Below are 26,736 nucleotides of genomic sequence, written 5' to 3'. Positions count from 1 at the left end.
TTGGCAGGGCTCACTTGGTGCAGGCGGATACGCCTACTCATGGGAGGGCAAAGGTTTAACCTTGAGCATTCTACTACTCAGGTAGTCAAGCGGTTTACACAATCTTATCGCAGTGAAGGGGAACTTCCCTGGATTAGGCGGAGGAGATCTTAGTGATGATGGAGTCATCTTCTGCTCTCTTTAATCTGAGATGGAGTCAATCTGAAACCCCTCAACAGCCAACGATGGCACTGGCCAGATCTGACCTCCATATAACAATATATATTAAAAGAAAACAAAATAAAAAATAAAAGGGTGTCCTTGAATTACATTTATTCAAGGCCTGAGATGGGTAAAAACTATGCAAACCACAAATGTCAAGTGAACAGTAAATGAGGCATTCAGAAATTCCAAACATGCTAGGTAACTAGAATCTGCTTAGATAAGTTGTATGCTTGATCTGTCAACTTCAAAAAGAAATAAACACCACTCTAGATAAGATTTTATTCTATAACTCTGGTATTGCAATGAGAAGGACCCTATGTAAATCAAATTTATTTCGTCTTTTTTCTGCACTATAAACTTGAATGGTTAATGAATCCTCTAACCTTATGGGAACATTTTAGGGCTAAGACAAATAACGAAAAGGAGCTTTATAAATTTATAAGGCCATTTAACATGTTTTTAATTGCATTAAAAGCAATGTTGACTCTACCTGACTTATGCAACTATAAACCTCTACATATGACCTTTATAATAACAATTTAAAAGTTCTTTTAAAAAAATCTTGGAGGGCTAGAAATGTAGCCTAGTGGTAGAGTGCTTGCCTAGCATGCATGAAGCCCTGGGTTCGATTCCTCAGCACCACATATACAGAAAAAGCCAGAGATGGCGCTGTGGCTCAAGAGATAGAGTGCTAGCCTTGAGCAAAAAGAAGCCAGGGACAGTGCTCAGGCCCTGAGTCCAAGCCCCAAGACTGGCAACAAAAACAAAAACAAAAAAATAAATAAATAAATCATGGAGAAAACAACAAGGGAAAGATTAAAATAAGTTATCTAACTATTACAATCTTATGCATTGTTTAAAACATGAAAAAAGAAACAAACCCCATTACTGAAAAAGACTAAGCCAAGAAAGAAACGTCCTTCATTTAATTAAATCTTCAAAGCACAAGAAAGAATCAGGGACCCTGTAAGACTACAGGTGAAAAAGTTGAAAAAATGACAGATATCTCATTGAAAGAAGCTATAATGAGCTGGAAACATACCAAGTTACATTATAAACAGTCTTATACACCTTTTCAATCTGTCATTCATAACAATTCAGAGAAAAAAGGACATATAAAAGGACAAAACAAAAAACTAAGCAAGCGGTTAAAGCTCCACGTGTCAAGAGACTTGGCATGAGATAGCCATTAGTGTGCAGTTTTATTTTATACAAAGTATTAATAAAACAGTGATAACTGAAAAATCACAGGACTAGAAGTCATAAACCAAATTAAGATGGTGTTCAAGAGTATGACATAGTATAAGAAAAAAACATCACAAATCAGAAGGTGCCAGGCACTAGTAGCTCATACCTATAATCCCAGCTACTCAGCAGAAAGCTGAGTACTGAGAATTGAGGTTCAAAGTCAGCCCAAGCAGAAAAGTCTGCCCTGGTACTGATACATAAAAAGTCAGAAGGCCTGAGTCCAAGCCTTGATTCAGCCAGAAAGTTTGTAGATCTTTGGCAAAGTACTCAAAATACTTAGGGACCTGGAATTCTTTTACTCTTGTGCCAGGGCCTTGAGCTTTCTCCATCATGGCTGGCACACTCCTACTTTAGCCATGCCTCCAGTACTGGCTTTTTTGCTGGTTAAATGGAGATTTTTTTTTTTTTTAATCTCTCAGATTTGCCAGCCTGGGCTAGCTCTGAACTAGAATCCCCAGATCTCAGTCTCTAATAGAAAGGATTATAAGTGTAAGCCACCAACACCTGACAACACCTAGAATTCTTAGTTTAAAAAATATGTATTTGAGGGCTGGGGATATAGCCTAGTGGCAAGAGTGCCTGCCTCGGATACACGAGGCCCTAGGTTCGATTCCCCAGCACCACATATACAGAAAACAGCCAGAAGCGGCGCTGTGGCTCAAGTGGCAAGAGTGCTAGCCTTGAACGGGAAGAAGCCAGGGACAGTGCTCAGGCCCTGAGTCCAAGGCCCAGGACTGGCCAAAAAAAAATATATATATATATGTATTTGAAAAAATGATTTCATCAAGATTTATTATACTTAGAAAAAAGACTTGTTGAATGGTAACTCCTTTGCATAATAAAAATGTAATTATAAGAAAATGTGTTTTCTAAACTTTAAGGTTTAGATTCTCAAGGGGAAAAAGGGAGAAAAAGCACAGCAGTAGAACTAACTGGACACTGATGAAAATGAACCACACAACTTGTGGGTGGAGAAAGGAGGGAGGAACTAGGAGAGAGTGAGAGAACAGAAGACATTGTATGAAAGCAAATGTATTAATTACCTGACTCACATAAATGTAATCTCTCTGTACATCACCTCTATAAGACCAATGAAGGAAATTAATAATAAAAAAAACTTCAAAAAAAGATAAGATTCATTATTTATAACAAACTGGAACTTAATGAATGTTTCTTTTACTTTCTGAAAAATTCTTTTATTACTTTGACTTAGGTATTTGAAGGTTTATAAGGAAAAAGAAGAAATAAAACATGTGCCCTTGTGTCTGAATAAACTTTTGTTTATATGGAAATAATATATTAAAGTCCAGATACTGAACAAAAAATTGCCTGGCAGAGTATCTCATGGTATTGCTCTCTTTACCTATGTTCAACAGTTTAGTAGCAAAAAAGCAGATATGCTGTATGGAAGGGCTTTACAGGCCCATATACAATAAATACGTCTATTCTGAGAAGTCATATAAACTAAGAATGCCAGCCACCTCAACAGCATCTTCTCTGGCAATGCTGACTGTATAAAAATTGTCAAGGAGAAACCTTTAGTAGGTTTCTGTTGCTATTATCATAATAAGGTGTAAACATGCTTTGAAATAAACCCATTTAGATAATCAGATGAGTATCAAAACATGCAACTCAAAAGTTTAATGCACTAATTAACCACCTAATAAAATGAGCCTACATACCAAGCTTATACCCTAGAAGTTGTAACTGCTCTGGTCCTTATAGAAAACAACAGTGTCATCCTTCAGCTTACCAATAAGCCTGCTCTAGTGATAGATCTTTATGTTCCTACTCAGATAAACTAGCAGCTGTGCACTGCATTGCTAGTAATAGACACTAATAACCAGGCTTATAAATCAACTTCCATATTTCTCATTTACTGTTTACTTTTATAAAACCACATATTTATAAACTGACTTATACTTAAATCAGGAATGAATCCTCCAACAAATATATGAAGCTGAAAGTCATGATCGTAGCAGGACAAAGGCTAATGAATTCATCTTACCTGATGAAATAAGTATGCTCAAGCTTTCTAGCTTGCCATACTGAGCAGCCACAAATAAAGCTGTGATTCCAAAGTCATCCTGGCATTCCTTATTTGCGCCCTTTTTAAGGAGCAATTTTATTATTTCAGCATTTCCCTAAAGCACAGATTCATATTGTAAATAAATTAAAACAAAGAAAATAGAAGGCATTGTTTTTTCTTATTGCATTTTCTGAATTTCTTTTTGAAGAAAAAAATAAAACAGTACAGTCGTATTGGTTGGGGAAGAAGGAACCAAATAATCAGACTATCTCTAACCCATTAAATGTAAATATATTAATTAGTAATCTCTTGGAATTATAACCCTTACACAGTCCTGCAAAATTAGTTTACTAACTCAAGCACTACGGAATAATCACAGTTTCTTAATACACTGTCATAAAATAAGCCTCTACTCTTTATCAATTTATATCACAAATATTCAGATGATTTCTTAACTTTGCTATCAAGATTTTAAAAACTTAGGTAATCCCTATAGCCCAAAGCTGCTACAGCTACTACAGCAGTTGGCTTATTCAGAATGATCATTAGCATTTAGACTGCCTTTTCTGTGCTGTACTAACCATCATAAATCATAGGCAAGTAGGAAGCAAAAACTGTATAGAACTGTCATCTTAAAAGGGTAAAACACACAATTTACATGGAAATGAAATAATAAATTCAGAGATTACCTGGAAAGCAGCCTGGTGCAAAGAGTTCCATCCACACATAGAATGAGATCCATTAACATTTGCTCCATGTCGAAGCAACAGCTTTAACGCATCTATCTGTCCATTTTCAACAGCTGCAATATAGTAGTCACAAAAATCATTGTCAGCAAAAAGGTACATTCGTAAAACTGGACACTGGTGATGTTCTCATCATTTATTCATCTCAGAACTCACAATGCTGTGATCATTCCTAAACATTTACCATGACTATCTTAGCCCAAACCCATTTACATATCCTTTCTGTTCACATGCAACATTAAAAGACAAGAGGAAATAGAAGCCAAGAGGCAAATATTTATTTTCTGACAATGGAGTCCATGTAGCAATAGTTTGTTTTAAATGCACCTGGGAGTTGGACAGAGTAAATAGTTTTTAAAAAGCACCAGTCTGAAAAAACAGCTTCAAAAAGGTTGAAAGGTTTGCTATGACCATTTTATCACAAACGACAAGAGTCACTCTCAAAAAGTGAAAGCCAGTTCTGTATCTTGGAATTCTTTTATATTCATAAGCAACAATCATTGCTAAAATTATGTTCTTAGGGGAATGGGTGATGAAGAGAAATAGGCTCTGTTGGGGGAAGGAAGTAAATACCAGCCAAAGTGGGTTGGGATAACAAAAACAATGAAGAGGGTGAATACCATGAAACAGATGGGCTGCAACTATGATAACAAAACAAGGCAACTATTTGAAATTGGTTTAGGAAGGGAAAGAGAGACAATAAAGGAGGTGAGAATGACTGAACTGCACTGTACATGTATAAAAATGTAACAATGAAATCCTCCCCCATATAACTAATGTAATCTCATTTAAAAAATGAAAATATACTAAAAGGTTAAAGGTGGACTCCAGATAAACTAGAGTGTCACTGTGTGCTGGTGGCTCATGCCTGTACTCCTATCTGAGGATCACAGTTCAAAGCTAGCCCAGGCAGAAAAACTGTGAAACTCTTATCTTCAATTACCAGAAAACCAGAGTGGACCTGTGGCTCAAAGAGGTAGTGCACTAGCCTTAAGCACAAAAGCTCAAGGACAGTGCCCAGGCCCCAAGTTCGAGCCCCACAACTGACAAAAAAAAAATGTTAGCAATCCTGGGGAAGCTTAAACATGGAATTAATGAAAAACAGAACACAAGACAAACCCTAGCAATCCTTCCCCAGGTTTCCTTCTGCAACTTTCATTACTGTAGTCAACAGTGGTCCCAAAGTGTTAAACAGAAAACTCCACTGAGATTTTTGCTTTTTTTCTTGGTCTGTCATGGGGCTTGAACCCAGGGCCTGGGATCTGTCCCTGTGCTCCTTTGCTCAAGGCTATTGCTCCAGCACTTTGAACCACAGCTCCACTTCCGGTTTTCAGGTAGTTAATTGGAGTCTCACAAAATTCCCTAACTTGGGCTGGCTTTGGACCACAATCTTCAGATCTCAGTCTCCTGAGTAGCCACCATGAGCCACCAGCACCCAGCTCAATTAGTTTTAAAGTGCATGCTGTTCTGATGTGTAATAAAAGTCTTATACTGAGCTGGGAATGTGGCTTAGTGGCAAGAGTGCTTGCCTCGTATACATGAAGCCCTGGGTTCGATTCCCCAGCACCACATAACAAATAAAATGGCCAGAAGTGGCGCTGTGGTTCAAGTGGCAGAGTGCTAGCCTTGAGCAAAAAGAAGCCAGGGACAGTGCTCAGGCCCTGAGTCCAAGCCCCAGGACTGGCAAAAAAAAAAAAAAAAAAGTCTTATACCATCTTATTCCCTCCTACCCAGGAAGTGAAGTTTCCCTATGTCCAGAATATCCATCCTCACATATATGCATTAGTCACTCAGGAGCCTTGTGATTTTTGTATTCATTGTTATTGTGATATCTTACTGCATCTAAATCAAGCTCTACTTTAGTTGTGTATAAGCATATGTATTTATAACTCAGATATGTATATATGTGTACATGTGTACTGTAAATATACATATATAGATAGCTATATATATATGTATATATACACACACATTCAGTACTTTCTGTGAATAGAGGCATCTACCTGTGGCTCAGATAGAATGCCTACCTAATTAATAAGCATAAGGCTTTTGAGTTCAAATCTCAGGTTTGCCAAGAAAAAAATTAAAATAAAAAGAACTAAAGAAATGGCTCAGTGGTAGACTGTCTACATAGCAGGCTCAAGGCCATGAGTACGCACACATACACACAAACGTGGGCATGTACATGCATGCACGCACACGCACACACACACACACACACTCACTTGCATATTAGACATTTGGATAAAGGTGCATTAACTTTGTCTTTATCAAAATGGGGCATGGGTGTGCTTCCAAAAAGGAAGTCATTGTTTCCTGCAGACCTATTTTCTCAACTATTCTGAGAAAAACACCTACAAAAACCTGTTAGAAACTGCCCAGGATCCAAACAGAAAGTGCAAATCTTTCCCAGGAACAGAGTCAGCCATTTAAGCATCTGTAATAGTGAGTACATTGTGGGGACAGTGAGGACAAAGGTGAAAGAGAAAGGCTGGAGAATGACAGCAAAGGATTATGAGTACCTCTGCCTTGAGAGCTGTGGAGATACAGAGAAATGAGAAGTGTGTCAATAACAACAGCAAGGGGCTGGGAATATGGCCTAGTGGCAAGAGTGCCTGCCTCGTATACATGAGGCCCTGGGTTCAATTCCCCAGCACCACATATACAGAAAATGGCCAGAAGTGGCGCTGTGGCTCAAGTGGCAGAGTGCCAGCCTTGAGCAAAAAGAAGCCAGGGACAATGCTCAGGCCCTGAGTCCAAGCCACAGGACTGGCCAAAAATAAAATAACAACAGCAAATTAAACCCCATACAACTGATACTGAGATGACAACTTGGTAGGAATGCACTACACACTGGCATTTACATTGTGTTCTGTGTAGAAACAGTTCACTTATTCCTGCTTTTTCCTATGCCCAGAGAGAGGCATCAGGCTATTTTCTAGTTATTTGGCCTGTGCTATAACCCCAATTCTATACCTTCTGTTCTATGACTCTGAGTTTGTTCTCATCATCCCTTCTCTATTGAGTCTACTAGCAAATTGTAAACTGGTTTAAACCAGTTCACTATTCCCAGAAAAAAAAATGTAAGTTTTCCTTTCATTTAAAATAAACAAACAGAAATGTACTCATTACCTGACTTATCTAACTGTAACCCCTCTGACATCACCTTTACAATAAAATTTTAAACAAACAAACATACAAAGTCAGGCACCAGTAACTCATACCTATAATCCTGGCTACTAAGGAAGATGAGATCTGAGGATCACAGTGGAAAGCAGCCCAGGCAGGAAAGTCTGTGAGACTATTTTTTTTTTTTTTGCCAGTCATGGGGCTTGAACTCAGAGCCTGAACAACCTGGCATCTTTTTGCTTAAGAGAGCACTCTACCACTTGAGCCACAGTGGTATTTTTGGCTTTTTCTACATATGTGGTGCTGAGGAATCGAACACAGGCTTCATGTATGCTAGGCAAGCACTCTACCACTAGGCCATATTCCCAGCCCTGTGAGATTCTTTATAGACACTAGCCTACCAAAAAAAAAAAAAAAGCCAGAAGTGAAGCTATGGTTCAAATGCATAGGGCCAGGCATCTCAGAAGCATAAAACGCTAAGTCTCCTTTCTACTGTTGTGGAAATTGGCAGTAACATCATCACCATCTCTCCCCATCAGAATCTACAAAGTGTGCTGAATTCACTTTAATAATACTTTGTGCACAAGGTGGCATCTGGAGAACAAAGGAGAATTGATTCCTTTAAAACACCACTACTAATCCTGTCAGATGTTAAAACATGACTGGGATCTCGTCCATTCAACAATCAATATACGGACAGGTAACAAACACTATACAGGCAGAACTGATGAAGTACTATATTATAAGTTATGTAAGGGACATATTAACTAATGGTATCAAAAAGCCCTTATCTCAATCCCGATTTCTACAAAATGTGTGTGTGTACACAGACACAGATACACACACACACACACACACACACACACACAGAGCAATCAAGGAAATCTGAATACTACCTGGATATGCAATATTAATAAGATCATTTTAGGTGTTTTGTTTAATAGAATATGTATGTGAATATTTTTGTTTTGAATTACAAGTCAGGTATATGTTGTATGCCTATAATTTCAGCCCTCAGGAGATGCATGAGGGTCTCCACTTAAGAGGCAAGCCTGGGCTACATGTAAAAACCCAGTCTCAAAAAAAAATTTAATAAGAAGTGGAGACAGTAAGGCTGAAACTGAAACAACACTACCAATGAATTGATCATTACTGACGTTGAATATTAGGAACATGGCAATTACATCTTTGTATATACTTTTGTATATGCTTGAAACTGTCCACAAATTCAGAAAACAAAAAGACTTCACAAATTCCGAAGAGAATTTCAAAATGGAAATCTACAAGCCACTTTGAATACCTGAAATAGAGTAATATGTATACTATATTATCTGAATTTCCAAAAACATATCTATAAAAATCTAACTGAACAATCTTAATAATATTCATAACTTTGATTAATAATTTAAAATGCTTTGAACCCTAAAGAATATAAAAGAAAACAAGTAAATGAATGCATAGCAAAACAATAACAATAATTAGGATAGTACTAATCTGTACTTTGTACTTCTTATAGTTCAAATTATAAATTATACTGAATTTCTAGTTATTACATTATCCTCAACTAAATGAAAAGTCCTCACTATCAGGAACAAAGTCTAATATTATAGTAGCCTAATAATTACTCAATTTACAGAGGTGTCTGAGGGAAATCCAATCTACCAGCCCAGAGATAAGCAAGTGATTGGCCAACATGATGTTTCTTTGGTCCCTTACCTTCCCCTGTGGAACCCACCTAGGACCACATACAAGTGCAGAAAAGGCCCATATTTCAAATCTAAGATGTTAACTGTTAAGTAAAGGGTTTAAGAGAGACTATATTCATTCTGTTGCTATCTAGAACCACACTCTCCAATACAAGAGTCACTAGTCCCATGTGGCTACATTTAAGTTAATGAAAATGAGATATGAGTTCCTCAATCAAACTGGCCTAATTAAGTTCTCAAGAGCTACATGTGATCCTAGCTACTTAGGAGACTTAAGGTCTAAGGATCACTGTTTGAAAGCCAGCCTAGTTAGAAAAGTCTGTGAGACTCTTATCTCAAATTAACCACCAAAAAGCCAGAAGTGGAGCTGTAGGTTCAAGGGATAAAAGGCAAGCCTTGAACAAAAAGGATGAGGGACAGCACCCAGGCCCTGAATTCAAGCTCCAGGACTGGCACAGAAAATAAAAAATAAAAAGGTTAAATGTGGCTAGTAACTATGGGATAGTGCAAATATAGGATATTTACAGGCTCTTCTGGACAACACTTACATTACCTGAAGTTTAAGATTTAACCTAGAAGAGCCGCATGCCTAATACTTATCAGATAGAAATGGGTAGTTCTACAACCAAGAAATGTTCCCAGGGTTCTTGGGGGGAAAAAAGCAGAATCATAGTATCTTGTATTACACTGGGACCTAATAGGCTCCAGAGTCCTAGAATAAATAATAAGAGAAAGGGGCGAAGGAAGAAGTAAGAGCACTGAAGATGTGGCTCAAATAGGAGAGTGTCCACCTAGCAACCACCATATATGGAGAAATGAAAAAAAGACTTCCCTCTCTTCAACTGTAAAGTATTTTAAGACTTTACCCAGCTGAGAAAGAACAAAAGTAAAGTCCTGAGAGTTGGAACCTAGCCCCTCCAGCAACAACAGGTCATATTATAATACAAAAGAGAGCTGTTAAAAGAATACTTTATAATTTCCTGCAATGTCTAGAAAACATTTTGTATTTCTATTTTTATTGTTATCATAAAGGTGATGTACAAAGCAAGTCATGTAATGAGTACATTTCTTTTTGAACAGTGTCACTCCTTTCCTCACGCTCTCCCAGTTTTTCCCTCATATAGTTCATTTTCCACATACTATCTATGAGTACCACACCTATATTTGTTCACCCTTTGTCCCTCCAATTCTGTGCCCCCTTACCCTTCCAAAGATAATTGAACAAGACAAAAAGAAGACAAAACACCAAGAAAAAAAAACTCTTTTCAATTTCCTGGAATTCACTCCAATAAATATGATTTTATATGATCAGAGGCACACAAACATTGTGCCTTTGTGTTTGTCCCCTAAGAGTATCCTCCTTTACTCTCACTGTTGTGTGTATGTTTGGAGTCCTATATAATTTATCATGTCAGGGGTAATTTTAGATTTAGCTTCCACATTTGAGAGAAAATATGCACTACTTGTTGCCCTGCACCTGGCAGGTTTACCTCTCTTAACGTAATTTGTTCTAGATCTATCCATCCATTTCCCTGCAAATGGCATCATATTATTCTAATGGCTGTGTAAAATTCCACTGTGTATAGCTACCACATTTTTTGGATACACTCATCTACTGTATGGCATCTAGGCTGTTTCCATAACTTGGCTATTGTGAATAGTGCAGCAATGAACAGGAATGTGCAAGTATATTTATGGTATCGTGGCTTCTGATGTTCTAAGTAAATGCCCAGGGGTGGTATAGCTGGGCCATAGGGAAGATATATGTTTAGTTTTTTGAGGAACCTTCAGATTGCTGTCCAGAGTGATCATACTACTTTACAGTCTTACCAATAGGGCAATAGGGTTCCTTTTTCCCCATATGCCCGCCAACATTTGTTGTTATTCAAATTCACCATATTGGTCAATCTAACTTGGGTGAGATGGAAGCTCAGAGTTGTTTTGATTTGCATTTCCTTTGTGGGCAGAGATGTTGAGTATTTCCTCATGTGTTTCTTTGCCATTCTTTCCTCTTCTTCTGAGAATTATCTCCTTAGCTCCTTTGCCCATTTAGTGATTGGTTTATTAGCTTTGGGAAGGGTTAATTCCTTGAACTCTTTGTATATTTGGGATATTAGGCCTTTATCAGATGTATTGCTAGTAAGTATCTTCTCCTAGTCTGTTGGCTATTTTTTTGTTTATTATTTTTTACTTTGATGTAATCCCATTTGTTAAGTCTCTATCTGCTGTGCCACTGAGACTCTTTTCAAAAAGGTCATTTTACATTTTTAAAGAAACAAATGTTTCTATTTCCTAAATTAGAAGGAAGAAATATTCTTTTGTTTAAGACAACAATGAGTAACAAAAACAATAGGTGAGTATAGCCATAATACTCAATGTACTTTTGTGAAAACTGATATAGGAAATGTGAAGAGATAAGTGGGAGAAGAGAATAATGAATGGAAGACTGACCAAGAGGCATTATACTCAGAAACTGGCATGTTAAATTGAAACCCTTTTGTAAAACTAGTTGAGGAAAACAATACAAAATAAATAAAAGTAAAGTACCATCAAACAAACAGCTTTAAAAAATTCAGCTGTGGTATGAGGTATGTTAAATCCAATCACAAACCTTACATGAAGATTTCAGGAAGACATAGACTCCAAGTAATATTTCATCTGGAAGAAACATGGCTGACCAATACATATATCTAAGTTCTAAATGTAACCAGGAATATTAAAGTGATTACTGTTGAATACAGCATTTATTAGAGAGTAAATTCTTAGGGCTGGGTAGAGTGGCTCACATCTATAATCATAGATACTTGTTAGGCAGAGGTAGGAAGATTGAAGTTCAAGGCCAGTCTAAGGAAAAATAAGTTCTCAAGACCCTACCTCAAAACACAAGAAGGGCATGGTGCTCTTTAATGCCAACTATGCAAAGATTCAAGGACATGGTCCTCCAAGGCCAACCAGGGAAGAAGCACAGACTATATGTAAAAATAATAAAGCTAAAAGGGCTGAATATGTGGCTCAAATGATACAGTATTTGCCTTCCAAGACCCTGATTCAAAACCAATTATGCACCACAAAAATTTTTTTTTCAAAATGGAACTTTTTAAAAACCTTACTTGCTTTAAAAAAAAAATGCTTAACAGGGATAGGAATGTGGCTTGGCGGTAGAGTGCTTGCCTTGCATGCATTTAAGCCCTGGGTTCAATTCCTCAGTACCACATACACAGAAAAATCCAGAAGTGGCACTGTGGCTCAGAGGTAGAGTGCTAGCCTTGAGCAAAAAGAAGCCAGGGACAGTGCTCAGGCAGTGAGTCCAAGCCCCAGGACTGGTTTAAAAAAAAAAAAAAAGATGCTTAACAAACCTATATGTTCTAGGAAAAAGCTACAAATAATTTGTACCAGTTGCAAATCACAATGAGGCAAGTTTTAGATCAAAGCTGGAAAATATAATCTGGTTTTTGAAGGACAGATTTTGACAGATATTAATTTGAAGAAACACTATAGCTATAATGAACAATTTAATCATAAGCTACAAATCACTTCTAACTATATAGAAGGAGGCTGGTGATTCTGGAGTCCTAGAGATTGCCTACATATTCTATTAGGATATTTAAATTATATACAAATTTTTATTGCATCTATGCTTTTGTGCACTCTACATGCACTCCATTTGCCATTATGTACTTCATTTTCTTACACTCTACTGCCTATCTACTTTAGGTATAAACCATTTATTTACACTACCTCTTCCCCCCCACCCCCCATCCCCCAGTCCTGGGCAATACTCAGGCTTCTTTCTGCTCAAGGCTAGTGCTCTGCCACTTGAGCCACAGTGCCACTTCTGGCCGTTTTCTATATATGTGGTGCTGAGGAATCGAACCCAGGGCTTCATGTATGTGAGGCAAGCACTCTTGACACTAGGCCATATTCCCAGCCCATACACTACCTCTTTTATAAACAATGTTCATAAGCTATTTTAGTGCTTCAATATTTCTCTGGACCTGTGGTTACACTGCCATCTGGTGGTACCGAATAAGAAACTGCACTGCCATAACAGAACCTTCCTTCCCTCACATCTCTAATTTATTGTACGTAACCTTAGGTCTCTGTTTTTGTGACAACACAATATATCAAATACAATATGCCAAAAACGATTATTAGAGAACCACTCTAAGTTCAATTGATGCTATATGTTAGCTGCAACCCTTTTCTCTGGCAATGTGAGTGTCAAGAATTATTTCAAGAATGTCACTGGGTAAAGCTTGTAATATAATAATTACAAAATGAAGCTTCCTTGCTGAGAAGAGTTACATAATGGCAAATCACCCTCTATAGATTCATATTACTAAAATGTGTCATGGCCACCAATATTTAGTCTGAAATGTATTTTACTGATATTTACAATATCAAACACTAACTAGTACCACCAAAAAGAAAAAAGAAAAGAATAAGATAGAGAGAGAGCTGGGCATGGTGACTCAATTCCTGTAATCCTAACTACTCTGAGAATTGACGTTCTAAGCCAGCCAAGGAAGACAAATCCTCATATCTGCAAATAACTAGCAAAAAACACCAAAGTGAAGGCATGGCTCAAGGAGAAAAGTGCCACATACAAGCAAAACAGCTAAGCTGGAGTGAAAATGCCCAGTTTTTGCCCCAGAACCAAACACCAAAAAAAAAAAAAAAAATCCCAACACCCAAAAGAACCCAAGCATGTTGGTAGCCTATCTGTAATTCCAGTACTTGAGAGGCAGATGCAGGAAGATCACAAGTTTAAAGCCAGCTTAGACTACCTACTAATGAGATTCTGTCTTAAAACACCGACAACAATAACAAAAACAAAACCAAAGCAATTATTAATCTGTATGGATTAATTGAAATAAAAATATACCCTCAACATCTTAGTAATAACAATAAAATTATATTTTAAAAATACACTTTCCATAAGCCCAATGCCAGTGGCACAAGTCTGTAGTTCGAGATACTCATAAGAATGAGATCTGAGATCATGGCTCAAGGCCAGTCTAGGCAGGAAGGTTCATGAGACTCTTATTTCCAATTAATCACAGAAAACACTGGAAGTGGCTCTGTGACTCAAGTGGTAGAGCACTAGCCTTGAGCTCAAAAGATCAGGGACAGCACCCAGGCCCAGAGTTCAAGCCCCAGGCCCAGCAAAAAATAATAATACAGGCTCCACTTTTAGAAAATCTAGTATCTTAGTTGTAAATTTCTGAACTTCAAATCAGAAACAGTTGTAAATGGCTTCCAAAAGAATGGAGGTCAGTCCTGGGTACTTGTGGTAGGAAGAATATCTCAGGTGCACATCTTAGGAAAAGAAATCAAAGTACACTTTTCAAAGATTAGAAGCTCCATCTGAAGTATAAAATATAAATTCCCAAAAGAAGAAAAGATATATACTCCGTTCAATCTGAAAATCAGGGGAACTGGCTTTAAACAAGGAATCACACAAAGAAGCCATGTTGGCAAAACAGTCTGCTGACCCATAAGGGAATTGTAATGTAAAAATCCCACATCACTGATTGTTAAGGTCATGAGCAAAAATTAACTCAAATTTAAAAACCATGAATTGAAAACGAAACTAATATGGTATATGGCTCTGCTCCTTTCCATTATAAACCTCTTGAAAATAACTGGTCAAGCAATTTACACATATTTCTGACATAAATTGTCATAAAGGAAGCAGCACAAATACATAAAAAAGTACAAGAAAAAAAGGAAGTTACAGAAAAACAGTAAAGCAAAAACAAAATGAAACAAACATTCTCATCATAAAAAATCTTGCCACAAAGTGAATGAAAACTCTGTCTACGAGTTGGGGGTGGGGGGGAGTTGTTTTGTTTAAAAAAAGAAAAGAAAAGCTAATGAAACAACTGTCTCTGTGAAAAAGAAACAATTGAGATACAAGAGCCCAAGTAAACCATGGCTAGATGACAGAAAGTGACATAATTTAAATATGAAGACTTCAGAAAAGACCTGGGGGGAAAATACCTTGAATATGTAGGTGAAATTGGAAAAACAAACAAAAACAATACTGGAAAAAATAGAAGTTACTAAGAAAAATGATTTTAAAAGAACAGGAAAAGTAAAATAAAGAATACTGGAGGTGAAATCACTGATAAAAAATTATTGTTCAAATATGAATAATGTGGATCTAAAAACACTGTCATAGGAATAAAACAAATATTTAAAGATATGATTCCAAAATATACTAAAATTAAAAAGTCTACATCTACATGTTAATAGAGTATCCATGGAAAAAAAATGATATTTAACATACTTGAGAGGTAAGGGGAAGATGGGAGAAAATGAAGGGGAGACAGGGCAGGAAAAGAGGGAAGAAATAGAAGGGAGAAGGGAGGAAGAGGGGGAGGGATGGAGGTCAGAAATTTATAGTGATTCAACTCTAGAACAGAACAGATCCCCCTCCCATTAAAGAAGAAAAGTAGGACTCAAGAGTTTTGAATCTAATCAAATTGTCGTTCAAATACAAAATCACAATTCAATATTAAACCTGTAAGAATTCAAGGAATAATATTTTCATAAGTCCTTTCAGGGGGCTCTGTTAAGAGAAGAATTTTACAACCAAGCTGAAGCATCTATGGCAAAACAAATAGCCGGTGATAAATTTCTAAACAATTTAGTCACAGAACTAAAAATAAAATAAAATGAAGAATTTACAGTGAAGAACAAGAGACAAAGTATTATTTCCACTGGCAATTCAAATATGATGTAACTGACAAAAGTTAAGAATAAAAGGTTACATAATAATTTAAGGAAAATGGACAGATGTGTTAGCTCAAGACTATAATCCTAGCTACAAGCGAGGTAGAGATTAGGTATCATAGTTTCAGGCCAGCCCAGGCAAAAAGAAGTTCACAAACTCCTTCTTAACTGACTGGACACAGTGGTAGGTGCCTGTCATCGAGGCCAGCCAGGGCATAACTGAAATAACCAATGCATAAAGGGGCTGAAGATGTGACTCAAGTGATAGAGCCACCTGCCTAGCAAGTATAAGGCCTTGAATTCAATCCTCAGTACCACCAAAAGGAAAAAAATGAGATTACTTCCTTACTTTTAACACTGGAAATATAAATTTGTCAATTAGATATGACAATAAAATAAAATGACAGATCATATAAATGTATTTAATTATATGAATAAAACTAAAAAGAAATAAAGTTGTATCAAGAACTATAAACCTTTATAAACAAAGATAAAAGTAAATACTTGAACATACAATTAACACTTTTTTTTTTTTTTGCCGGTCCTGGGGCTTGAACTCAGGGCTTAGGCACTGTCCCTGAGCTTCTTTTGCTCAAGGCTAGCACTCTACCACCTGAACCACAGCTCCACCTCTGGCTTTTTCTGCATATATGGTACTGAGGAATTGAACTAGGGCTTCATGCATGATAGACAAGCACTCTACCACTAAGACACCTTCCTAGCCCCAAGTGTAAGTTTTGGTAAACTCTATACTTCTGATCTTAGAAAACGCAAATCTGTATTATTTTTTCAATCATGGGTCTTGAACTAAGGGCCTGGGTGCTGTCCCTGAGCTCTTTTGGTCAAAGCTAGTGCTTTATCACTTTCAGCCACAACATCACTTCCATTTTTCTGGTGGTTAAATGGAGGTAAGAGTTTCACGGACTTTCTAGCCCAAGCAAGATTCAAACCTCAAATCTCAGCCTCCTTAGTAGCTAAGATTACAGATGTGCGTCACCAGCACCTAACCCTGAAATATTTATTTTTAATAACATGTCTTCAAGGAAAAATCGCATACATTACAGTTCCCAAGGAAGGTAATTGGTTCATGTGAAAATCTAAAAGTCACTACAAAATAAAGATCAACATATAGTAAGATATATGAATCTAAATCTCAAAACTAGGTATCTTAAAATATAGCTTTCAGAATGATCACCCATGAAGACACTAGTAAAAAGTGTTCAAATATGGACTATGTCAGCAGAGTGAGAGTTAAAGGATGTGCCACATAAGGTAGAGTATGACATATTTCACAATTAAATATTGAGACAGGTAATCTTACATAACACTGTTTATAAAACACTTTGTTCTTAGTAAACATTACTGCTATGTTTAACACAAAGGTTATACAAAGTAAGTTCAGAAGCACAAAAAATAAAAAGCAATCCAACACAAGCCAAAAGTGCACGTTGTGTAGTTCCCATAGAAATTGTTCTAAGAAGTCACAATGGGTTGGATTTAAAACTCCAATTTATCAACATTTTGAACATACAACAAAATAAGGGAAAAGCTATATTCTAAGGAACTATCAAAGTTTTCACTTAGAATTAGACATATTTATAAGAAAGCTATTTTATTTTTAAAGACGTTTAAAAAACAAGTATCCTTATATTTTTATTATGATGTGTCCAGAAGTGCTTCTTGTTGGATCCAGTCTACTGGGGATTCTGTATACTTCGGTTAGGCAGATGAGGTTTTCTCTATGAAACATTATTTTACTGCATAGGTTTTCAATGCCTTTACTATTAAATTCTTCCCCCTCATTGATTCCATTTGACATGAATAGCAGGAACTGATTTTAAATGCTGGAAAAATTAAAGAAGGAATTGCATTACAATGGAAAGAAAATCAGAATTACTGCAGGCCTCTCCACACAAACCCTCAATGCAAGGAGAGCCTGGAATGGTATAAGCCAAGTTCTACTGAAGATCAACAACTGCCAACCCACACAGATCTACCCAGCAAAGCTATCATTACACTAGATGGTAAAACCAAAACCTTCAAAACAAAAATTAAAGGAATTCATGATCACTAAATCAGCATTACAAAGAATTCTAAAGGAATACACAATCTGGGCTGGGGATATGGCCTAGTGGCAAGAGTGCTTGCCTCGTATACATGAGGCCCTGGGTTCAATTCCCCAGCACCACATATACAGAAAACGGCCAGAAGTGGCGCTGTGGCTCAAGTGGCAGAGTGCTAGCCTTGAGCAAAAAGAAGCCAGGGACAGTGCTCAGGCCCTGAGTCCAAGCCCCAGGACTGGCCAAAAAAAAAAAAAAAAAAACAAGGAATACACAATCTGAACAAAGCAATCAAATTCAAAGAAACACATCAGATAAAAATCACTAGAAGATCAATTTAGGAAACACAGGGAGAAGAAAGAAATTAAGAAAATGGCAAGAAACATGACATCTTTTTATAATAACCCAAAATATTAATGGACTCAATTCCCCAATCAAAAGAACAGCAGATTGGATCAAAAAACAAGATCCACCCAATGTTTACATTCTCTTTGTGGTTATTTTTGAATTGACTAAAGCTTCCACTAATTATGATATATGGCTTTTAGAATATTACCTGTGTGTCACACTTGCTGAATAAATAAAATATATTAATCGCTGATCTTATATAAAGAGTCAGGTGGCTGAGAATGTGGCTTAGTGGTAGAGTGCTTGTCTAGCATGCATGAGGCCCTGGGTTCGATTCCTCAGTACCACATAAACAAAAAAAGTCAGAAGTGGTGCTCTAGCTCAAGTGGCAGGGTGCTAGCCTTCAGCAAAAGAAGCTCAGGAACAGTACCCAAGCTCTGAGTTCAAGCCCCAGGACTGGCAAAAAAAAAAAAAAAAAATAGAAAAGAAAAGAAAAAAAAAAAGGAATCCAAATATAGACATTTACAGAAAATAATATACCTTTAAATATAAAGAACTATGTGTGAATTATATGCAACTCAGAAACAGAAAAAACTTGCCTTTAAATAATTTTCAGAAATAGCTATTCCTTTTATTAATATATTGATTATATGAATGTTATGTTCAAGGCCAGCAATGAGTATAAATAAAATTTCATACACACATCATCCAAAAAATAAAAAGACTCATTCTCGCAGTCACATATGACACTATTTCCTTCCTTTGTAAATAGTGAATTATGCTTCACATACATTCATCCACTAGCAAATACCTTTACTTTTTGGTTTTGGTCGGTCATGGGGCTTGAACTCTGGACCTGGGTGCTGTCCCTAAGCTCTTCAGCTCAAGGTTAGTGCTCTACCACTTGAGCCATAGCACCACTTTTGGTTTTCTGGTGGTTAGTTGGAGATAAAGAGTCTCACAGACATTCCTGCCCGGGTTGGCTTTGAATCTTGATCCTCAGATCACAACCTCCTGGGTAGCTAGGATTATAGGCGTGAGCCACTGGACCCAGCTCTTTACATTTCTAAAAGCCATCAAGTTAACCTATAATAGAAAATAGCCCTATAGGAGGGAGAGGGGCAGGGGAAAGAGGAGGGGAGGGGGAGGGGGGAGGGGGAGGAGGGGGAGGAGGGGGAGGAGGGGGAGGAGGGGGAAGAGGAGGAGGAAGAGGAGGAGGAGGAGGAGGAGCAGCAGCAGCAGCAGCAGCAGCAGCACTATCCCAAGCATAGGATCTTTATTTCCTCCACCACCCCATAAAAAAACCCTATCCTTAGAATATTTACTGTGTGTGTGTGTGTGTGTGTGTGTACATGCATGTGCATGTGAATGTGTATGCAACAGAGGAAAGAACTCAAGAGAGGAAGCAAGAGAGAGGAAAGAAGGGAGGTTAGGTATGCTGGTACACATCTGTAATCCCAGTACTCAGGAGGCTGAGGTAGGAGGATCTTCAGTGCAAGACCAGCCTGGGATATGCAGCAAGACTTTGTCTCAGAAACAGAAAAAAGAAGAGAGCCAGAGCCTAGGCCTGGGGATATAGCTCAAGTAGTAAAAGACATGCTTAGCATGAATCAGAGTACTGGGTTCAATTCTCAGTAGAAAGTAGAAAGAGATGGAGGAGAGGGAGGAGAGGGAATGTTTAGGAAGATAGAAAGAAGGGAGGGAGGGAGGAAAGGCAAAAAGGAGTTCTGAAAGTGTGCCACTTAGAATTTGTCTGTCATCTTTAAAGAATTTTAAAAACTCTGTAATTGAATAAGTCTGAACAGGCCACAAATTAACTGGCATTAAAGGATTAGCTAGTGATTGCTTTTATAAAAGCTTCTTAATTTCTTAATGCCAAGAAAAAGCAAGCATAAAACATTCTTGAGTAACCTTGTAACACTGCTACAATTTATGCACTACACAAAGAAAAACTATAACAGTGCCAACTAAAAACAGATTTTCAAACTTTTAACAAACTTAGGGTCCAGGTGCTACCACCACCCAAAAATAGAAAACAAGAGGGGGAAACTCTAAAAATACCTTTCCAGTTTCAAAACCACAGAAGTGGTGATGTAATATTTACCAAAAGGACATGTTCTAACAGTTTTGTTGACAAAATAAAATAATTAACATTAAAATTTTTAACTGTACCACAAATAGTATATACATCACCTAAAAATAATGGTGTGGTTTCTTCTAAAGTAGTTGCATTAGGATCTGCCCCAGCTTCTAAAAGAATCTGTACAATCTTCCAATGTCCTTGACTTGCAGCGAGATGTAATGCGCAGAAACCCTCAAAAGTCTTTGTCTGAATGTAGTTTTCAGATGACTCTGTGGAAGAATAAAAATCTGTCAACTAGAAGATTAGCACTTGTGCGCCTTGGGTTTTAAAGCAAAAAAAAAAAAAAAGAGAGAGAGAAATTTAATGAAATATTAAAATGTAATCTTAGCTACTCAGAAGACTGAGAACTGAGGATCACAGCCAGCTCAGGCAAGAAAGTCTCTGAGACTCTATCTCTAATGAGCCACTAAAAAGCTGGAAGTGGTGCTATTGCTCAAATGGCAGAACACCAGGACTGAGCAAAAAAAGCCAAAAAAACAAAAAGTGTCAGGTCTTGTGTTCAAGCCTCAGTACTGTCGATAATTAGTTAATTAAATGCTTTTGACTATTTCCTCTAGCATTCTGGTTTCTTTTTTTAAAACTTTTTTTATTGTCAAAGTAATGTACAGAGAGGTTACAGTTACATATGTAAGGCAGTGAGTACATTTCTTATCAAACTTGTTACCTCCTCCTTCGTTTTTCTCCCACCTTCCACCCTCCGCAGTTCCCTCCCCACCCTCGGTTCCCTCTCCACTTTCAGTTCCCTCCCCACCCTCCCCTGAGATGTACAGTTGGTTTACAGCATATTGTCTTCTAAGTATTGCTGTTGCATTGGTTTACCTTTTACCCTTTGTGTCTCCATTTTAGTGTTCCCCTCCCCTAGTTCCAATAAACAAACATACAATACCCAGTGTGCCAAAGTCAGTTACAGTGGGTAAAACCATGGGGAAGAAAGACAAAAGAAAAAGGCATAATTTCATAGGGTACACTGGAAATAACAACAAAGACAAACCACTTATTTCCAAGTCTTGTAGTTCATTTTGCCTAGGATTGATCATCTTATGTGATCATATGCACATTGAGCTATTGGGCTCCTCTGCTAGGACTATCCTAGCCAAGTACTAATTGTTTCCAATGAGTGAAAGCATACAGTTTGTTTCTTTGGGTCTGGCTCACTTCACTTTGTATGATTTTTTCCAAGTCTTTCCATCTCCTCATAAATGGGGCTAAGTTATTCCTTCTAATAGATACATAAAATTCCATTGTATGTTCTCTGAGTTTTTGATGGGCAAAGAGAAGTCGCAGGAGTTGAAAATAACACAAAAGCTCAGCAGGAGGCAACACAACGTTGCTTGAGTAAGATTTATTGAAATACCATTAAGTCTGATTCCTAAATTCCATCAGAGTTATGTTTTAGCATTACTTCCTTGTATTCAACTAACAACATGAAGACACACCAAAAAGAATGTACTCCAAAGAAGCTAAACAGTTACACACATTATATGTGGGGACTTGGGAATTTATTTCAGAAGTGTACTTCTGATGAAAAACTATACATTCTTATAGCATTCAAATGAGGTGAATAACACTGACATTAAAGTATTTTAAACTCCATAACATTAAGAAGTGATTTTCTTACCTCTGCTTCCAAACCAGTGAAATTCTAAGCACATAATTAAGGATGGTTTGAGGTGAATCGTAAAGGCATTTCTGAGAGTAATATACAAATACATATGTACACACACACACACATTCTAGACATACCAGAATTGAAACTAATACCCTGACTAAAATAACTAACCATTCTTGTAACTGTAACTCACTGATTTAAAAAAAAAAAGACTGTTATAACATTCAAAAACAGCTTACAAGTACATGTATTCAGAGAAAAGGTCCATAAATGTCACAGAATACAGCATAGTTTATCTTAGGAACAATTCTTCAGCCAGGTGCTAATGGCTCACACCTATAATTCTAGCTACTCAGGAGGCTAAGATTGGAGGACTGCAGTTCAAAGCCAGCCTGGATAGGAAAGTCCATGAGACTCTTACCTCCAATTAACCACCAGAAAACCAGAAGTGGTGCTGTGGCTCAAGTGGCAGAGTACTAGCCTTGAGCTGTATTGCTCCGAGACAGTGCCCAGGCCCCGAGTTCAAGCCCCATGACCAACAACAACAACAACAAAAAAAAAAAACTTCAGAAATTGTTCAGATTATTTCGCTTAAATTAGTCAGAGATCAGTCAGCTTTTACATATTATCCTTGTAATTTTGTTTTGTTTTTTTGCCAGTCCTGGGGCTTGAAATCAGGTCCTGAGTACTGTCCCTGGTTTTCTTTTGCTCAAGGCTAGCATTCTACCAATTGAGCCACAGTGCCACTTCTGGCTTTTTCTGTTTATGTGGTGGTGAGGAATCGAACCCAGGGCCTCATGCATGCTAGGCAAGCACTCTACTGCTAAGCCACATTCCCAGCCCTCCTTATAGTTTTATATACATACAAATTATATGAAAAACTAGAACCACAAATGTCTAGGGATGGACAGATTACATAGGGAGGTAGGTAGGTAGATAAATAGATACAGACAGACAGACAGATGTAATTGATAAAGGTGGAAGGATCCTAAATGGGGGAAAAAATCAGTATTATAAAGATACTAATTCTTGCCAAGCTTGGTGACACATACCTGTAATCCCAGCACTTGGGAGGACCATAAATTTGAGGCCAGCATGGACTACATATCAAGGTCCAAGCCAGCCAGTACTAAATAATAACTGTTTCAAAAACAAAAAAATCCAAAATAATAAATTTAAGATAAGTCTGACAAAAATGCCCATAGAACTCTTTCTTGTTAGTTTTACAATTGGTATAGTAATTTGACTTGCTAAAAGTAGGATATGATATGTAAGAACAACAAAGAATTTAGAAATATAAATAGGATACCAAGGGAAATCTAGATTTAGGTATTGACAACCACATCCTAAAGACGGAAAAGTAAAATACTTGGGAGAGAAGGAGCCAAAAAAAGTAGTGAGAGACTAGAAGAGGTGATATTTGAAAAGGTCAATGTCATACTACTGAAGCAGCCAAGGAGTTTTCTTTTGAAAATAAGAAAGGATGTTCTCTTCTATTAGAAAGAAAATGTTTAATTCCAGACAGTTCAGAAAGAGTGAACCTTAATGGAGTCATTTTTATAAATTTTAAAAAATTAAGTAAAACTACTACATATAAGCAAAGTGAAGAGGTTAAAAGGAACCTGAAATATGGTACAGGATTAGAGTTTAAGAAGACTAAACATGGGCTGGGTATATGGCCTAGTGGCAAGAGAGCTTGCCTCGTATACATGAGGCCCTGGGTTCGATTCCCCAGCACCACATATACAGAAAACAGCCAGAAGTGGCGCTGTGGCTCAAGTGGCAGAGTGCTAGCCTTGAGCAAAAGGAAGCCAGGGACAGTGCTCAGGCCCTGAGTCCAAGGCCCAGGACTGGCCAAAACAACAGAAAAAAAAAAACAAATCAAGAAGACTAAATACTATTAACTCAATATAGATAGCTAAAGAAATAATCAGTTATATGTGTATAAATAGATAATAATCCTTAAAAATACTTTCCAGCTATGTCTAATGCAAAGGCCTAAAAGCAACGACACACCAGTAGCAGTGAGCATACTCCATCCCTGATCTTGGGTTTTTCCTTTTGTGCACATCCTGAGGCTTAAACTCAGGGCCAAGCACTGACAGTCCCTGAGCATTTTGCATCAGGTTAGTACTCTACCATTAGAGCTACAGCTCCACTGCCAGCTTTTTGGTGGTTAATTGAAGAGAAGAGTCTCACAAACTTTCCTGCCCAGGCTGGCTTTAAACTCAGGTACTTGGGCCTCAGACTCCTTAGTAGCTAGGATTACAGGTGTGAGCCACTGGTGCCTGGCCAGATATTAGTTTTGAATATCATTCTCCCAAGAAAAGAAACTAGGTGTTTTGTGAAAATGTTGAGGATTAGGAGGGGAAAATACAAAATAAGCCTGCAGCATAGTATAGGCTCAGAAAAAAAAATTAATATTCAAGAAAAAAATTCTAATTAAAAATTTTGTAAAAGTTATTACAATTTCAAAATGATCCATGTCGGGCTGGGGATATGGCCTAGTGGCAAGAGAGCTTGCCTCGTATACATGAGGCCCTGGGTTTGATTCCCCAGCACCACATATACAGAAAACGGCCAGAAGTGGCGCTGTGGCTCAAGTGGCAGAGTGCTAGCCTTGAGCAAAAGGAAGCCAGGGACAGTGCTCAGGCCCTGAGTCCAAGGCCCAGGACTGGCCAAAAAAAAAAAAAAAAAAAAAAAATGATCCATGTCAAAAGCATATAGGAACCAATCTGAAAGGGTAGCTAATGACCAAAACGGTTTGAACACAAAATAAATAACATCATATTAGACGATATCCCTGAATAAATATCCATGAGTCCATGCAGGTGTAAATAAATAACTGAAAGAGAAGAAATAAATTCCAAACAAAAGAATTCCAGGGCTAGGGGTGAAGCTCATGCGAACCTGGGTTTAACACCCAGCCAAGAAAAAAAAAAATCCCAAAAGTTTATATAGAGGCTTCCACTCTTCAAGGAAAAGAATTTTTTCCTACCTCTAACATGCAAGTAACTCTGGGAAAAAGGAACACAACCTCTGGCATAACTAGAAAAACATTTCTAAACATGAGAAATAATTGTATCAATTACTATACATAAAAAAGATTTATTTAGCTAACTTTAAAACCAGTAGGCCAGAAAGATAACATTTGGAGTTGGAAGACTCAGGCTGGCATCTTCAATTATAATTTGGATTAAGATTTGGGCAATTTACTTAAATTCCCTCAGGCTCGAATTATGCAGTAAAAATACTGCTGGCCTAACTCTCAGTGGGGCTCAGCAAACTTAGGAATAGTTTTAAATTTTGTAAAACACTAAAAAAAATAGTAGATATGTAACCATTACTGTACTGATGTGCTCTAGCAGTTGTTATAAATTTAATAGAGTCTCCAAAGTATCACTTTATGGTTTTCAGTACCCAAGTTCCAATGACAAACTGTGTTCCTTAAAATATGTCAGTTTCACCAAAGGGATTGTGTCCATGTTTTCCTAGACCACCAACTACTCTCTGACTTTCCTGGCAAGAGGGCTTCTTGAAAAAATTAGCTTATCATACTCACTTTTAATGTTTAATGTTATAACCTCTATTTTATCTTCAGCAGAAGGCAAAGTAGTTTCTACTAATCTACTTACACAAATTTTAAATGTTAGCAGCATTAAAGGCTTCCTAATGCCAAACACAAGAGCATGTTAGGTCATTTATAACAAACTTTTGAGTTTGTTCTTGTTTACATTTTAGGGCTGAGGCCATCTGTGCAACAGTGACAAGAGCAGACCTTAACACTCTGCAAGTGACACCACACCCTGTCTGCTGACGTAAGGTACCCTTTTCACTTATGAATAATAAACTGCATAGCTATTACTTATAATAGTGGTAGAGACAGGCAACAGACTTACTTTTGTTTTTTTGTTTTTGTTTCTTTTTTGCTAACCTCGAAAAAGTAAAGCAAAACCACATGGCTTTCCTTACCCAAAAAAGTTAAAACTTGAGATCCATGTCTCTCAGTGCCTGAGTCAGAATTTAAATGAGGCCATACAAATTTTATACATGATGATCACAAAATGATAAACATTGTTTATCAGGTATATGCTTAAGACCTTTACATAATTTATATCAGTTTACTATGTTAGGAAGTCTAGGAAAAGATTACATACAAAATAATTTACACAACACAAGGAATTTTATCATGAGCAAAATTCTCAAACCTTGGAAACCATGAATAGAAGATGCAGGGAAGAAATCAGTGGAGAAGAGGCTTGAAAACATAACAGAGAAATTGACACCACAAGAAAAGCAAATGAGGGGGAGGGGGAGAAAATGAGGGAGGAGGTAATAAGTTGAACAAGAAATGTACTCACTGCCTTTCATATGAAACTGTAATCCATCTGTACTTCACTTTAACAATAAAAGAAAAAGAAAAAAAAAGTAAAAGACTAAGAAAATATATAGAAAATACCTGAAACATGTGTAATAGGCAAAGGATTAATAACAGAATACTTGCATTTTTTGTTTATTCTTTGGGTTTTGGGTGTGAATGTGTAACTTTTGGGGTTTTTGTTGTTGCTGTTGTTGCTAACTTCTAAACAACATAAAATTCGGGATCCTATGTTTGGTAGGTACATGCTCTACTGGTTGAGCAACCAACTCCAATCTTTTCCTTTCTTCTCCAAATAAGGACCTGTATTAACTGTCCTAGAACACAATCCTCCTACCTTAACCCCTAGAATAGCTAGGGCACAAGCATGTGTCACCAATTCTGTCTTGTTTTTGTCT

The 26,736-nt window shown here is 37.3% G+C and overlaps 1 protein-coding gene across 4 annotated transcripts in view; it reads right to left on the bottom strand.

Annotated features, from left to right (window-relative positions):
- Asb3 (ankyrin repeat and SOCS box containing 3) overlaps nt 1-26,736 on the bottom strand; it is a 98,219-nt gene that overhangs the window by 46,348 nt on the left and 25,135 nt on the right. For 3 of the 4 annotated variants that reach the window (XM_048352940.1, XM_048352941.1, XM_048352942.1), the window contains exons 3-5: nt 20,402-20,560; nt 4,171-4,283; nt 3,461-3,596 (exon numbers count right to left, since the gene is read on the bottom strand). In XM_048352940.1, the coding sequence (XP_048208897.1) occupies nt 3,461-3,596; nt 4,171-4,283; nt 20,402-20,560 (408 nt within the window). The remainder of the gene's footprint in view (nt 1-3,460; nt 3,597-4,170; nt 4,284-20,401; nt 20,561-26,736) is intronic. The other variant, XM_048352943.1, reaches the window with a different exon arrangement.

Source organism: Perognathus longimembris, chromosome 8, assembly GCF_023159225.1.
Source record: "Perognathus longimembris pacificus isolate PPM17 chromosome 8, ASM2315922v1, whole genome shotgun sequence".
NCBI lineage: Eukaryota > Metazoa > Chordata > Mammalia > Rodentia > Heteromyidae > Perognathus > Perognathus longimembris.
This window is presented reverse-complemented; position numbering and strand designations above follow the sequence as displayed.